The following is a 16,060-nucleotide window of genomic DNA, read 5'->3' as shown; positions in this document are numbered from 1 at the left end:
ATGAATTGCATAGGCTTACGTCGGTATGTATAAAATACTGTATCTTAATTTACATGTTTATTATTTAATTTTAATATTTTTGGGTTTGGTACTTTATAGTATGTATTATTTGTATTTTAATTTTAATCCGCCAACTCAAAGCATCAAAAGCTTAGCTTGATTCCACTTTCATTAAATCACTATCAAAAGAATGGTTACTAACATATAGCAAAATTCTAAAAGAATTATAAACTTGAATGATATTGGATGAGAAAACCCATTAGCCTCAAACCCTATCTTAAATTCTTAATGTCCTAATTTCGCTGTTGATAATGCCTTCCCTTTGTCGCATGCATAAAAAATATATGCCATTTGGCTTCGACCATTTTGTTCAACAGAAACAGCTGGACCCGTGTACGTTTTTCACCTTTAATTGTATCATTTTATTTAATTATTCTTATACTTTTAAGCAAAGATCAACCAATATATTCATCCCAAATTATTTGTTCTTGGAAGCCACCTTTAGTTCGTCACTTTCTAGTCATGAATACATGTCATTTCTTCATTCATTATTTAATTTGTTATCTCTTAGGTTAAAAGGATATAAAGAATAAAATGGATAAGATTAAGAAGTTGTAATAATTTTGTCCGCTTTGTAATTATCTTAAACTCTGATTGGTGAGTGATGATACCTTAATACTAATTAAGATTGAAAACTGAAGCAAAGGGTGTCAGCAATATCGGTTACCCTGCAAAATGATTGAGAAGCTGAACTTTATCAGTTATGAAAAGAAGTATTAGGTATAGCAAAATTATTTAACCGTTATCATTATTATTATTATTAGGTAAGTTCCCAATTAACCTTAATTTATGTTTAATCAAGTACAAATAGTAACCGGCTTGGCCGGCGTGTTATGCATTTTGATTTTGATTTTAAAATGTGTGACTAAGTTTGGTTGCTTAAGTATAGGGAGAAAGTCAATTCCATTTTCTTTCTTTCATTCAAATTCTATTATACATTGTCCTGGCACTGGAACCTTCATTTTGTTGTTGATGTTTTTGGACTCATTCTACTTTGTCATTTACCAGTAACAGTAACACACAAGGGGATCTGTTTTGTCACTTTTCACTTGTGTGCATATATATAACCGAGTGAGTGCATTTTAGAGAAAAAAGGAGGGAAAATATGGTGATGAGCGGTGAAGAGCAATATGGAGATGATGTTGTTCAACTTGTCCAACCATCAGACCCGCTGGTGTTGGAGCTTAATCGTTTGCAAAACCACCTCAGAGGTTCTTTCATATTCATATTGATATGTTTTCTTTTTATGCATGGTTCACTGTAATTTTCTAGTTTGTTGTTGTTCTTTTTTATCTGCACACGCCAAAATGAATAAGAAGAGAATGGTTGTCGCAGAAAAGAGCAAGGAATTGGCCACTTGCCAGGGTCAAATCAAGACCTTCAAGTTAACTGAAGCTCAAAAGGATAAGGCCATAGAAGAGGTATTTATGTTTTAGTCTCTGTATTTCAGTTGCATTATAATTACAAAACATATATAAGAGCTTCTCAGAACTAACTATTCCTTTTTGAGTCTGCCAGTTGAGAAATGAAGTTGATAAACTTGAGGATCGGCTTGGAGTTACTGAGGATCATCTCAAACAGAAGGTGTTGTATAGTCTGGTCCTGTTATTTCGTGGAATTTGAAATCATGTTTAGTATTTCTAAATGCATGTTTTTAAATCTATTGCCATGCAGAATCTGGAAATCAAGAAACTGACAGATGAAAAGAAATGTGCATTGGCTGCACAATATGCGGCAGAAGCAACTCTTAGAAGGGTACATGCAAATCAAAAGGATGATGATTCTCTTCCAATTGACAGCATCATTGCTCCATTTGAAGCTGAGATTAAAATATACAAGAATGAGGTACAAATAATGCAACTCCTAGCAAGGATGCATTTGTCAAATAATTAATTTAATGTATGAACTTTACTTACTGATAATAATAATAATAATAATAGTAGTAACAATGTAACATGCTTTTGGCTTCATAGATTACAGCACTACAAGAAGATAAGAAAGCTTTGGAACGACTCACAAAGTCAAAAGAGTCAGCACTGCTAGAAGCAGAGAGGATTTTGCGAAGTGCACTAGAGAGGGCTCTAATTGTTGAGGAAGTTCAAAATCAGAACATGGATTTGAAGAGACAGATTGAGATTTGCCAGGCAAAAATCTCTATCCTTTCTCACATTTTTTCTTTCTGTTGTGAACTGTAATGCAGCTAACTAACAGCTGCCATAACCAGGAGGAAAACAAAATCCTAGAGAAAACACACCGCCAAAAGATATTGGAAGTTGAAAAGCTTAGCCAAACCATTCAAGAACTCGAGGAAACCATCTTAGCAAGCGGAGCCACTGCTAATGCCATTCGTGATTACCAACGGCGGATTTCTGAGCTGCTAGTAGGCATATCTTGAACTCATTTTCTCATATAATACCTGAGTGGTTAGTATGTGTGGTAACTTGGAGTTGCACCATAATGCAGGAGGAGAAGAAAACATTGGAGAGGGAGCTAGCAAGGGCAAAAGTTTCAGCCAATAGAATTGCAAACGTTGTAGCTAATGAGTGGAAGGATGAAAATGATAAGGTCATGCCTGTCAGGCAATGGCTTGAAGAGAGGAGGATTATGCAGGTACATATATGGTTACAATCAAGAAAGGCTAATAGTATTGCTATAAGAATGTCTATATAATTTAGTAAGGAATTTGTGTGTTTAATATGTAGGCAGAGATTCAAAGGTTGAAAGACAAGCTAGCTATATCAGAGCGAACATCAAAGGCAGAATCACAGTTGAAGGTATTTTTCTTAGTTTTAGTGCATGTGAGCATCCATAACAAATCTTTACATATGTGGTTGTTTCTTTCAGGATAAACTGAAGCTGAGGCTGAAGACACTGGAAGAGGGTTTAAAGCAATTCTCAAATAACGCAACCAATTCGAATGCATTTTCTCAGTCTCCAAAAGAAGAAAAGTCTAACATCTTAGGTTTCCTAACTACCAGTAGTGGACTGAGAAAGAGATCCACATCACAACCTAGGGGATCTGCTGTTGGAAGCTCTTTATTTCAGCAGCCAAATAACAAAAACATGATCATAGACAATGCTGCTGCGATGTTAAAACAGGGGAGCCCTGCAAGAAAGAGATATAGTGCTGCTGAAAATGTGTTGAAGAAAGGGATATGGGCATCGCGAAGCAAAGTTGTTGATGGTGGTGAAAAGGAGAATGAGATACATGTGGACCCAGACATGAAGTTGAACAAGTTTAGTGATGAAAACAAAGCAGCAGAAATTAGAAACGCTGCTGTGGACGTGGATGAAGATTCCAAAAGCAAGATAGCCAATGATTTTGGCAGTGAAGATGTGGTCTCAGGTTTTCTGTATGATAGGCTTCAAAAAGAAGTCATCAATCTGAGGAAGTCTTGTGAAGTTAAAGACAGTAATTTGCAAGCCAAAGATGAAGAAATTAAGGTAATGGTGATAGCCATTAATTAATGCCTTGTCACCTAAGCATCCTTCTCAAATTGAACTAAAAACTTAAGATGTTTATTTCAGATGCTTGCAAAGAAAGTTGATGCACTGACAAAAGCCATGGAAGTAGAGTGGAAGAAAATGAAGAGAGAAGCAGCTGCAAAAGAGAAGGAGGTTTCACCAACAAAGTCGGATGATAACAAGAAAACTAGAAGTACAAGTACCTCTAAAAGGTTCAGTAACTTAACATTAATTTCCATGTTTGTTCTGTTTGTTTAAGACTACACTATGACATTGTTATTAAATTGCTGCAGGGTGACGAAAGATCATTGATGATTCTTTGTTTGGAGATAGTTCGAGACAATTTATTTATTATTGACAGTTTGTGATTTTTCCTTGTAAAATGTAAATACAGAACTGAGAGAAAAGAAAAGAAAAAAAAATAGCGAGGCAGTTTCATGAAATAAACTTTTATTGACGAAGCTCAGTATTGGAATTTGATTATGTATTGACATGTTCTTGTTCAACATATAGATACATATATATGATATGGTCTGTGATATTGACTTGTGAGTTAGCTAGCCAAGTTCATCCATAATTTTAAGAGCATAAAAATGCTATTATCTTGGAGTAACTTTTTCAAGTACACATGAAAGCTTAACATTGCAATCATTTTATAATTCAATGTTTGACAAGACTGCAAGAGTCATACGCAGAAAATATGACAAAATTGACAGATTTCTATGTGACTCCCCTGAAAAAAATCATCCAGCAACCACAATGTATAATTGACACCCGAATAGAGTCTTCATTACTCTAGTACATCACCAAACTTCCGATGTAGTAACATTCAATTGACAAAATTAACTCAATAAACCAGTGTGCGCAACAATGCTAATAAATTTTGTAAAATAAATATATTTCCCAAGTACTAAATTGAAATCTAAAAAGTTCCTCATATCCGAATACATAGATGTTAACTGAAAATGAAAAAGAGACATGATGAGTTGCAATGCTACCTTATCTCGAAATCAATTCATGACAACCAATCAAAAAGCATGGTGCAAAAGTAAAATCTATAATTTATCCAAAATCCCAGGAAAAACAATGACTTGTTAATTCAAGTTCGGTTATCACTTATTTATGTTAACATAGAATGAAACCCATGATATCTCAAAAAGCATAAGCAAGATGTCATATTGTCATCACTTATTTTTGTCATCACTAATTCTAAATTCACTAAGATGAGTGAATGCTAACAGCAATAGTGCAAATATCTCAAAAAACACAGGTAATTTCGGGCTAAAGAGAATATAGACATAATTCAAGCAAGATCATAATCCTCAAAGACATTATATTTAATTCATTGTTCATTCATAATCCTATTAAAAAGGATAAAAAGCCACAGTAAATAACAAGAAATGTTGCTATCATATATCTGTCATATGCTGAAATCTTCCACCCTTAGTAGGTGGCCAAACAAAGGCGCGCATATAATTAGCAAGCTTCCGGTTCTCCATGGTGTAGACACACTTCCTATGGACAGTTACTTGCAAGAAATCTCGCTCCATGGGAGGAGCCCCACTGTCAAGTTGCAATGCTGCAAAGTCCTTCCACACCAACAGTGTGAAAACTGAGAAGAACAGCACCGATTTGGATCCGGAATCCAATAGTTCCATGCTGGGTTGACTACCCTCAAAAAACACATCAAGATATTGATATAACGCGACACGGCCATTCTGGTAGTTAACCAAAATGGCAAACACCTTCTCCAAAGGTGTGGTAACAAGTGGTACCTCCACATACTCATCATGCGCAAGGCAATTGGTGTAGTTGCTGCTGCCGAGACCCAGAAGGGGCACAGAAATTTTTGGGGATAAGTAGTACGAGAGGGGCCAGGTTCAAGACTGCAAATGAACCTGCCTTTGATGAATTTCGAAAGATTGTTATCAGCGTCGGGCTCAAAAAGTGAAAATACAAAATAAGCATATTGTCAAGAAAATAGGAATATTGTGTTCCATAACTAGCTCAAACATAAATAACCAGAACTGCATGATGCTATAGTAGTCTCAAAACAAATATGTTGAATTACCTCACGGAATAAAGCGTTAATTTGCTTCATGTCCTTGTCAGTTGTCAGCTAAGTCTAAGAAGACCTGAGGATCAACCAAAAAAAAGGAAGTTCCAAGTTCCAAGTCTAAGAAGACCTGTGAATGTTCATTGATTGAAACAAACAATAGCAAAAGAGTGCACGAGAGATTGCATAGAAGGGATGGAGATAAACGAACGCACTTGTTGCCTACACTTTGCAGGAAGTTGAGAAAGAACAACTTTTTTAAGCCTTCGTGTCATCACTGTGGCCTTCAACAAATTGTGTAATTCTTCATGATTACTTGCCCCTTGATAAACTCTAAAAACTCCCTAGAAAAGAAATGAAAAACTGAAAGTTGGAACAGCCATCCACCAATAAACGAAAACTGGCTGCTTTGAAGAATCTCATTAGCAAAGAAGAGATGACTTGCACCCTTGCAATTTCAGTTACCATATTAATGAACATTCTTATATACATCAGGATAGAAAGCTTCCAGCTGTCAAGCACAATTACAAAGAGATCCTCAAAATGTCTCCACAAATGTCAAACATATACGAGGTATTACATATAATCAGACAAAAGGAATACCTGCTTGAACAGTTCTATTGGTCGGAATAAGGCAGGAGTTCCACTAAGCAATATTGAATATTGAGCTTTCTGCCATTTTTAGACTTCAATTGAAAGAAAGCATGAGAGAATTAGATGAAGAAAGCTTACTCAGCAGCTAGCAGGTGACATAAAACTATTTTACACATGACACTGGACTCTCACATTGGGAAGAGGGAAACATGAGTTCACATTACTTGAGTACTTGTGCACGATTCTGCATGTGCTTGAAGCTGGTTATTTATTTATTTAAAAGAAAAGCAAAATTAAGAGAATATCATCTTAGCTCTCTAAAAGGTTTTACATATGACACCAGACTCCCATTTGCAGAATGCAGAGCAAGGGAAGATGGTTTAGAGTACTAGAACCTTTGCATGTGCTGGAAACTTCTTTTTTATTTTGGGTTATTTGTTTAAATACTTTTTTATTCTCTCTAATTTTTTCCCACAAATTTCTATGCTTGATAGACAAATGGATATTTTAAAAGCAAGTATACCAGAAGCAAGCATGTAATTGTAGCTTTGAAGCTTGTCACCTTTATAACCCGAAGAGTTGCAGTCTTTTCCTGAGATTCTTCAGATAGTATGATTCATCTACAATCACAACCTGAATAAAGATAACAAAAATTATACATGCAACACACATAATGTGGCACTGCCACAAAATAAATATCCATCCCACCCTCCCCCTCCCCAAAAAAAAAAAAACAAAACACAAAAGCAGAAGGGGAAAGACAAACAGACAAAAAAAGGAAGAAATTGCTTTGCCTTGGGTAGGTAATTCTACTATCTATATTGATTCTACCATTTCTTGACATGCAATATCTTTTATTAAGTCACAGATACAGAGATACTACAGTAGTACCAAGTACTATTTCTATTATAAGCTAATTTTAATATAAGATACTAAGATACTCATCTTTGTAATTGTAGACAGCATAGGAAAAAATATATATACATGACATGTTTACAAAATATTAATAAGCAGAAACTATGAGAAGACTTCACTAAAACCAACATTATGCACATCAAGTATTAAAACAGTACTACAGATACTGCAGATTGAAGGTACAAAAATGTTCTAGTCAATGAATTGCCTGCAAAGTTTTCCCTAGTACCATTTCATCTGCTAAAAGGGCACGTTCTCCATGTTGCAAAATAAACCTGAAAACATATAACTAAAACATAAATGAAGGCATCATATAAGAGCTGATTACAAGACAGGAAAAATATACCATAATATCCAATACATATAAAGAAAATGGTCTGCTGTTGAAAAAAGTAGCAGACATCAACATACCTTACACCTTCTCTCTGAAATGGTAAAAGCTTTTATTCAATGTAACTAGGGAGCTTGCGGTATCGATCTTTTGGTAATCACAGCAAAAATAGCAAATATAAAAAAGTTTTAGCCAAATAATAATAATAATAATAATAATAATAATAATAATAGAGGGGAAAATGAACCAAAAGCCTTGGAAGATCAAGACAGGAGAGAACAAAACATCTTAGTCAAAACCTTCATTCAGTGCATATATCAAAGCTAAAAATTCGCCGTTCCACCAACTTTGTATGTGTTGCGCACAAAAATGCTGGGCACAATGCTCAATCTCTCCCGCTAAGAATTCGGCATGACTACCCACCGCAGCATCGGCAATATTAGTTGGAATCTGTAAAAAAAAAAAAAATATAAAAAATAGAGAAAAGGACAAATAGGTCCTGACCTTTTGTCCCGTGGACATTTTCGTCCCTGACCATTGAAAAATACTTTTAAGTCCATGACCTTCACAAAATTTGGACGGATCAGTCCCTCCGTCCCTCCGTCCAAATGCCTCCGTCAGGGACTGATCCGTCCAAATACCTTCGTCAAGGACTGATCTGTCCAAGTTTTGTGAAGATCAGGGACTTAAAAGTATTTTTCAATGGTCATGGACGAAAATATCCGCAGGACAAAAGGTCAGGGACCTATTTGTCTTTTTTTCTAAAAAATATAAAGTAATATTTAGTATATAATTTAAAAAAATTATAACAATATTTAAATAATATTTATTTAGTTGATTAATTAATTTATATAATCAATATATCAATAAACAATGTAAAAATATAAGAATATTATAGTTAAATTAAATTCAAAATTATAAATATAAGAGAAAATAACTTACCACGATTTGGCAGTGAGCCATGCAATTTCTTGCAAATCAAATAAACTCAACTGCCAGTCGTACATAACCAGTAGCATACAATCCTTGCTGTAAGGTGTTGTTCATCTCCAGGTCTCTTACATTAGTTTCCCAATTTAGCAAATTTATATCATAGCTTGTCTCTCCTTTTACGAAGGTTCTAAGAACCGGACCGGTCATCAAATTGCTTTAGTCACTGATTTACTACTGATTCAACTGGTCCAACCGTGATTCAACCAGAAAAATTGTTTTAGAATAAAATAATAAATAAATTATAACTATTTGAGCATAATTAAGTCACAAAATTGCATAACACAACAGCAACATATTAGTATTACTCTCTCAGCAACTAAAAGCCTAAAACACAAAACACTTAACACATAACAGATAACACAAGTGTAACTACATTTTTTTACTTGTTTCCTTTGCTATATATGTGAAGCTTCTCTTGGGAACCATGTTCTGCACTTTCTTTTGAGTCAGACACGATGCTCCCCACAACAAATACACAACAAATACACTAATGTTGTCCATCCAATTCGTAAGACCATTTCTTCACGCCAGCCCTCCACACACTTGAAGCAGACAAAAAAGAGTAAAATCCTTTTCAAAACTGAATTAAAGAACCTTTATGCCTCATTAGCCCCACGCCCCCACCCTTCAATTTATTTTTCTTACCTTAAAAATGTGTTCATTGCACAGTTTACTAAGTAAATTGATAGTATGAATTATTTTTTTTACAGAAACAATTAATGAGTGGAGTACTAGAATGTAGAATCCATCCCAATTTCCACTATAATACAAAATTGGAAAAGAAATTTTAAAAAGAAAATACAGCTACAAAGTACTTAATTAATATTAAAGTCAGGCTAATTGACAAAACACACAACCCTGAGCTAAATAATAAAATAATTATCTACAAATTTAACAAAAATATAAAACAGCAGCAGCACAGCAGAGCAAGAACCCAGAAATCAAATAATCATTCAATGATTCCAACAAAAACACAAAGCAGCAGCAGCAGAGCAGCTGAGCCACAAAACACACAACGGCACACCAGAATATCCACAGCACACCAAAGCAAGAGCAAATCAATTATTTGAACAAAAACACAAAACCCTATAATCATTCAATGATTTGTTGATTTCAGAACAGAGTAAGAGAATAAAACGAAAAAAGAAGAATAAGTGCACACCAAAGTCACTGACCATCGAGAGGGGACGAGCAGGACGAATCCGATGGAGGATGGGGAGAACTTACTTCGATGGAGGATGGGGAGAACTTACTTTCCCCTCAGGCAGTGAAACAACAGTTCCAGAACAAATAATCACCCTAAGCCTGCAATCAATAACTATTTCAACAAAAGTTTAGAAACATCATACTCAATAAAAAACGGCAGCAGCAAGCCAGCAGCATAACAAATCCATTTCAACAACACAAAATCAATATGATTTATTTCATTTCAGATTCAGAAATCACTAATTATCAGACATTCAAGTTTCAACTCAGACTCAACAGACCATAAAAGGAAATCACTAACAGTGCCACTAACCTTCGACTGAGAGCAAGACGACAACGGCGAGACGACGAAGACACGCTCGAACTCGAAGCCTCGAACAGTGTCACTAGCCTTCCCCTTTTCTTGTAGCCCTAACTCAGCCCTTGCCTCCAGCTTGATTTCTGGCGAATTGAACAGCGAAGCAGCCCCTATTCTTCTCAATTTCGGCGAGCATCGACTACTCCAGCGACCATTCTTCGCCTCTCTGGCTTTGACTAGGGGTGTGCATGGTTCAGTTTTTCCATAAACTGAACTGAAACTGCACTAAACCATTTTAAATGGTTTAGAAACTGAACCAAACTGCTTTGTCATATAAAAAACTGGTTTTAAACCAGTTTATAATACAGTGCACCAGTTTAAACCAGTTCATAAAAATAAAACTGGTTTTAATTAAAAAAACCAGTTTAAATTGGTTTATGCCTAAAACTAGTTTTCACACCTTCTCTCTCTCTCCTTCTTCTCTCTCTCCCCTTTTCTCTCCCTTCTACCCTCTCTCTCCTAGCCTCCTCTCTCTCTCTCCCCCCTTTTCCCATTCTCTCTCCCTTCTCTCTCTCTCCTCTCTCTCCTACCCCCTCTCTCTCCTCCTCTTTCTCTCCCCTTCCCCTCTCTCACCCCTCTTTCTCCCCCTTCCTCTCTCTCTCCCCCTTTCCCACTTTCTCTCCCTCTCTTCCCTTCCTCTCTCTCTCTCTCCCTTTTCTCTCCCTTCCCCTCTCTCTCTCCTACCCTCCCCTCTCTCTCTCCCCCTTCCCCTCTCTCTCTCCCCCACTCTCTCTCCCTTCTCTCTCTCCCCATTTTCCCATTCTCTCTCCTTTCTCCTCTCTCTCTCCTACCCCCCCTCTCTCTCTCCCCCCTCTCTCTCTCTCTCTTTCCTCTTTTTTCCTCTCCTCTCTCTCTTCTCTCCCTCCTCTCTATCTCTCTCCTCTTTGTCTCCCTCCTCTCTCTCCTCTCTCTCTCTCTCCATCCTCTCTCTCTCCTCTCTCTCTCTCTCTCTATCTCTCTCTCTTTCCTCTTTTTTCCTCTCCTCTCTCTCCTCTCCCTCCTCTCTCTCTCTCCCTCCCATCTCTCTTCGTCTCTCTCTCTCTCCTTTGCCTCTCTCTCTCCCTCTCCCTTCCCGTCTCTCTTCCTCTCTCTCTCTCCTTTTTCCCCCCTCTCTCCCTTCTCTCTCTCTTTCTCCCCTCTCTCTCCTCTTTGTCTCCCTCCTCTCTCTCTCTCTCCATTCTCTCTCTCTCTCTCTATCTCTCTCTCTCTCTTCCTATCTCTCTCCTTTCCCTCTCTCTCTCTCTCTCTCCATCTCCCTTCCCGTCTCTCTTCCTCTCTCCTCCTCTTTCTCCCTCTCCTCTCTCTCCCTCTCTCTTCCCCTTTCTTTCTCTCTCTCTCCTCTCCCTCCCTCTCTCCCCCTCCCATCTCTCTTCGTCTCTCTCTCTCTCTCTCTCTCTCTCTCTCTCTCTCTCCTTTCCCTCCTCTCCCACTCTCTCCCAATTCATTCCTCACTCTCTCTCGTCCCTTCTCTCTTCTTCTTCTTCTTCTCTCTCTCTCCCCCTCCTTTTCCTCGCTCTACCCTTTTTTCTCTCTCTCTCTCTTCTCTCTCTCTCTCTCTCTCTCTCCTCCCTCCTCTCTCTCTCCCCCTCTTTCTTCCTCTCTCTCTCTCTCCTTCTCCTCTTTCTTACCCTCCTCTCTCTCTCTTTTTCCTCTCGCTCTCTCTCCATGTCTTTTCTTTTTCTCCCCTCTCCCTTGCTCTCCCTCCCTTCCCCCTTCTCTCTCTCTCCCATTTTTTTCTCTCTCTCTTCCTCTTTTCTCTCTCTTCCATTTTGTTTCTCTCTCTCTCTCCCTCTTTTCCCTCTCCTATTTTCTTTCTCTCTCTCTCTCCCTCCCTTCTCTCTTCCTCTTTCTCTCTCTCTCTCTCTCTCTTTTTTCCTTTTCTCTCTTTCTCTCTCCCCCTTCCCTTATTTCTCTCTCCTCTTCTCTCTCTTTCTTCGTCCTCCTCTCTCTCTTTCTCCTCTTTCTCCTCTTTCTTTCCTTCCCTTTCTTTCTCTCTTTTCTCTTTCTCTCTCAACTTCTCTCACTCTATATCCCTCTTCTCTCTCTTCCCTCTTTCTCCAAAATAAGAGAGAGAAGGTTGAGAGAGAAAGAGAAGAGAGGGAGAAGAGAGAGAGAAAGAGGAAGAGAGAAGGGAGAAAGAGAGAGAAGAGAGAGAAAGAGAGGATATAGAGTGAGAGAAGATTGAGAGAGAAAGAGAAAAGAGAGAAAGGAAGGGAAGGAAAGAAAGAGGAGAAAGAGAGAGAGGAGGGCGAAGAAAGAGAGAGAAGAGGAGAGAGAAATAAGGGAAGGGGGAGAGAGAAATAGGAGAGAGAAAGAGAGAAAAGGAAAAAAAGGAGAGAGAGAGAGAGAGAGAAAGAGAAAGAGAAAAGGGAAGGAGAGAGAGAAAGGAGGGAGAGGAGAGAGAGAAAGAAAATGGGAGAGGGAAAAGAGGGAGAGAGAGAGAGAGAGAAACAAAATGGGAGAGAGAGAGAGAAAAGAGGAAGAGAGAGAGAGAAACAAAATGGGAGAGAGAGAGAGAGAGAAAGAGAGAGAGAGAGAGGGAGAGAGAGAAGGGGAAGGGAGGGAGAGCAAGGGAGAGGGGAGAAAAAGGAAAGACATGGAGAGAGAGAGAGGAAGAAAGAGGGGGAGAGAGAGAGAGAGGAAGAAAGAGGGGAGAGAGAGAGAGAGAGAAGAAGAAGAAGAAGAAGAAGAAGAGAGAAGGACGAGAGAGATTGAGAGGAAGGAATTGGGAAAGAGTGGGAGAGGAGAGAAAGGAGAGAGAGAGAGAGAGAGAGAGAGAGAGAGAAAGACGAAGAGAGATGGGAGGGGGAGAGAGGGGAGGGAGAGGAGAGAGAGAAAGAAAGGGAAAGAGAGAGGGAGAGAGAGGAGAGGGAGAAAGAGGAGGAGAGAGAGAGAAAGAGAGACGGGAAGGGAGAGGGGGAAAGAAGAGAGAGAAGGGAAAGATAGAGTTAGGAAGAGAGACGGAGAGAGAGAGAGAGATAGAGAGAGAGAGAATGGAAAGAGAGAGAATGGAGAGAGAGAGGAGAGAGAGAGAAGGGAGAGAGGGGGGAAAAAGAGGAGAGAGAGAGAGAGAGAGACGAAGAGAGATGGGAGGGAGAGAGAGGAGGGAGAGGAGAGGAAAAAAGACGAAAGAGAGAGAGAGAGAGAGAGAGAGAGAGAGAGAGAGAGGAGGAAGACAAAGAGGAGAGAGATAGAGAGGAGGGAGAGGAGAGAGAGAGAAGAGGAAAAAAGAGGAAAGAGAGGAGAGAGAGAGAGAGAGAGGAGAAAGAGGAGGGAGACAAAGAGGAGAGAGATAGAGAGGAGAGAGAGGAGAGAGAATGGAAAGAGGGGGAGAAAGTGGAGAGAGAGAGGAAAGGGAGAGAGAAAGTGAAAGGAGAGAGAGAAAGAGTATGTAAAAACTAATTTTAGAGTTTAAATAAAACCAGTTTTAATTTGGTTTAAAACTAAACTGAACCATAAAAACTGGTTTTTAATAAACTGGTTTTCATAAAAACTATGGTTTCAGTTCAGTTTTTTATTTAAAAAAACTGGTTTATTTAAAACAGTTTCAGTTCAATTTCAATTCAGTGAAACCAGTTTTTTTGCACACCCCTAGCTTTGACAACAAAATAGTGTCACTGCAATCCTTTCTCTCTTCTCTATTTCATTTGTCTGTATTCATCCTTCCAGGTTATTAATCACATCTTTTTTTTCATTTTCTATTCTAGCTAGTATTAGTTATAGGTTGATTTTAGTTAGCTTAAATTTTCTTGTAGTAGATATTAGGTTGTTAAGATAGAAATGTTAGTAATTAGTATTAGAATCTGAACGGCTGGAAATATTTGAGATTTTTGTTTATGCTGAATGTGATACTGGAACTATTTAGTTAATTGATTGATTGTGTCGATTCAGTGAGTTAAGGTTGACTTTGTTGAAAAAATTTGCTGCTCAAATTGTTGGATTATATTAATTATCGTTTATTTTGAATAGTCTTAATTTGAATTTAAGTTGTTAACTACTACTTGGTTCATTTGATTTTGCAACGTTGATATTTGTGCATGTCAAGTGTTTATAAAATTGCCTTTATAAGTGCTTTTTGATTTTTGAAATTACATGTCGTAGCTACATGTGGTTTGAATTCTCATAATTATTTTTGTTTAAACAATTGATTAAGAATGATGCATAATGTTGTTTGGTGATGCTCGTTCATGTTGTTTTTCACTTTAACTACCAAGTTGATGCACCATGCCTTGTTGACATGCTAGAACCTAAATCCTTGAATGTTTTAATTTTACATGGTTTAGGTAATTTATTTTGACATTTTGCATTAAAATGGTGAAGTTAGATTGTGTGTTTGCCTATTTAACATTTTTTGGAACTTCTTCTTTCTCTAAGTTAGGTAGCATCATATTTCTACATTTTGTGTTAAATAGATGATGCAACCAAATTTAAAATTGTTTGTTGATTGGTGCGTAAATTCAATATTTTACTTTACTCCATTCACTTGCACATCAATTCAATTCTCATTCACTGTGCAACTTCACAAGCATTCAATTATCTTTTTTGAGAGCCTTGATACTTCTTGTTTTCACTATATTCTTTTAGGATTGTTTTTCCAAACTTTTTCTGCTATCTCTTTTAATAACTATTTTTCTGAATCATTTTAAAATTAGTTTTTTATTTGAATTATTTTTTTATGCAGTATAAATCGATATATAAATAAATTTTTATATAAAAAAATTGAAAATAATAAAATTATTATTTCAAATGCAACTTTGTGATGACATGAAGAGAGTTAAACTATTAGAGGTATCAAAACATGAAACTGAAGAATTTAAAAGACAAAAACGTATTTTTGAAATATTTCTAAAATTATCCCCTCAGTTTTTTTCTGCAAACAATATCGTATTTTGAGAAAAATGATGAGAGAAGAAAAAATCATATTTATATATGATGATTATGATTTGGATTTAGAAGATGAATAGTTTCTAAAATAGATAGAATTTAAAAGTTATGTAAAACAAACTTTGAAAGGATTGTCAAATTTATATCAAAATAATATGTATTATAGAAAAATTAATGACAAAAAATATAATTTTGTAAAACGTGGAGAGAGAGTACTCATCACCACGAAGTGGAAGGAAAGCTTTTGTCATCTGTCATTAATCAAGATGGTAATATTTCGTCCGGAGATGACATGTTTATGTCACATTTTGTCATCTCCCCACTAATAATACCATTCTAATTAATGACAGATGACAAAAACTTTTCTTCCACTCAGTAATGAGTATTCTCTCTATGTTTTAAAAAATTATATTGTTTGTCACTAATTTTTTTATAATACATATCATTTTGATATAAATTTAAAAATTCTTCTAAAACTGATTTTACATAACTTTTAAATTTTATTTATTTTAAAAATCATTCATCTTTTAAATTCAAATCATAGTCATCGTACATGAATATAACTTTTTCTTCTCCCATTATTTTCTTCAAAATACGATATTTCTTACAAATAAAAGTTGAGAGGACAAATTTAGAGATATTTCAAAAATACGTTTTTCTCTCTTAACTTTTTCAGTTTCATGTATTGACACCTCTAATAGTTTACCTCTCATTATGTCATCAAATTCAATTTAAAATAATAATTTTATTATTTTCAACTCTTTTGTATAGAAACTTGTCCATATACCAATTTATACTGCGTAAAAAATAATTCAAATAAAAAATTAATTTAAAATTATTCAAAAAAATAGTTATTTGAAGGAGTAACAAAAAAAAATTCGAAAAAACAATCCTACCTTTCAAAGGAATGTAGGAAAAACAAGAAAGTTAACAAAAAGCTTTAACACTCTCAAGCAAGGTAATCTGAATACTTGTGAAGTTAAATGAGAATTGAATTGATGTGTAAGTAAATTCATGAAATAAAGTAAAACATTGAACTTGCACACCAATTAACAAACAATTTTAAATTTAGTAACATCGTCTATTTAATACAAAATGTAGAAACATGGGTGCTATATAATTTAGCAAGAAAAAGACATGAGTTGAAATCAAATACATATCAAGCATAGTTCCGTATAATTTTAAAATGGAAATGAAA

The 16,060-nt window shown here is 36.3% G+C and overlaps 1 protein-coding gene and 1 long non-coding RNA gene across 47 annotated transcripts; one reads left to right on the top strand and one right to left on the bottom strand.

The window, feature by feature from the left end:
- The first annotated feature begins 661 nt into the window (after positions 1 to 661).
- LOC112722817 (microtubule-associated protein 70-5) lies at positions 662 to 4,007 on the top strand. The gene is made up of 12 exons (XM_025773991.3): positions 662 to 780; positions 1,069 to 1,271; positions 1,396 to 1,481; positions 1,579 to 1,644; positions 1,735 to 1,905; positions 2,034 to 2,204; positions 2,285 to 2,440; positions 2,524 to 2,670; positions 2,763 to 2,834; positions 2,905 to 3,504; positions 3,589 to 3,737; positions 3,819 to 4,007. Exons 2-12 carry the CDS (start codon positions 1,166 to 1,168, stop codon positions 3,835 to 3,837), a joined length of 1,743 nt encoding a protein of 580 aa, XP_025629776.1. The 5' UTR covers positions 662 to 780; positions 1,069 to 1,165; the 3' UTR covers positions 3,838 to 4,007.
- Positions 4,008 to 4,841: 834 nt separating this feature from the next.
- LOC112722816 (uncharacterized) lies at positions 4,842 to 10,584 on the bottom strand. Of its 46 annotated transcripts, none has more exons than XR_011867867.1 (13): positions 9,934 to 10,584; positions 9,590 to 9,732; positions 8,364 to 8,597; positions 7,721 to 8,182; positions 7,502 to 7,568; positions 7,299 to 7,365; positions 6,699 to 6,808; positions 6,368 to 6,419; positions 6,185 to 6,267; positions 6,047 to 6,092; positions 5,797 to 5,925; positions 5,597 to 5,711; positions 4,842 to 5,423 (listed from the first exon to the last, which is right to left on the bottom strand). It is a non-coding gene; the product is annotated as an uncharacterized lncRNA (long non-coding RNA). The 46 variants fall into 46 exon arrangements; XR_011867870.1 differs by having other exon boundaries at positions 6,738 to 6,808; XR_011867877.1 differs by having other exon boundaries at positions 5,597 to 5,660; positions 6,738 to 6,808.
- Between the last annotated feature and the right edge of the window lie 5,476 nt (positions 10,585 to 16,060).

Source organism: Arachis hypogaea, chromosome 11 (genome assembly GCF_003086295.3).
Source record: "Arachis hypogaea cultivar Tifrunner chromosome 11, arahy.Tifrunner.gnm2.J5K5, whole genome shotgun sequence".
NCBI classification, from domain to species: domain Eukaryota; kingdom Viridiplantae; phylum Streptophyta; class Magnoliopsida; order Fabales; family Fabaceae; genus Arachis; species Arachis hypogaea.
The sequence above is the reverse complement of the archived record's forward strand: the minus strand, read 5'-3'. Positions and strand labels throughout refer to the sequence as shown.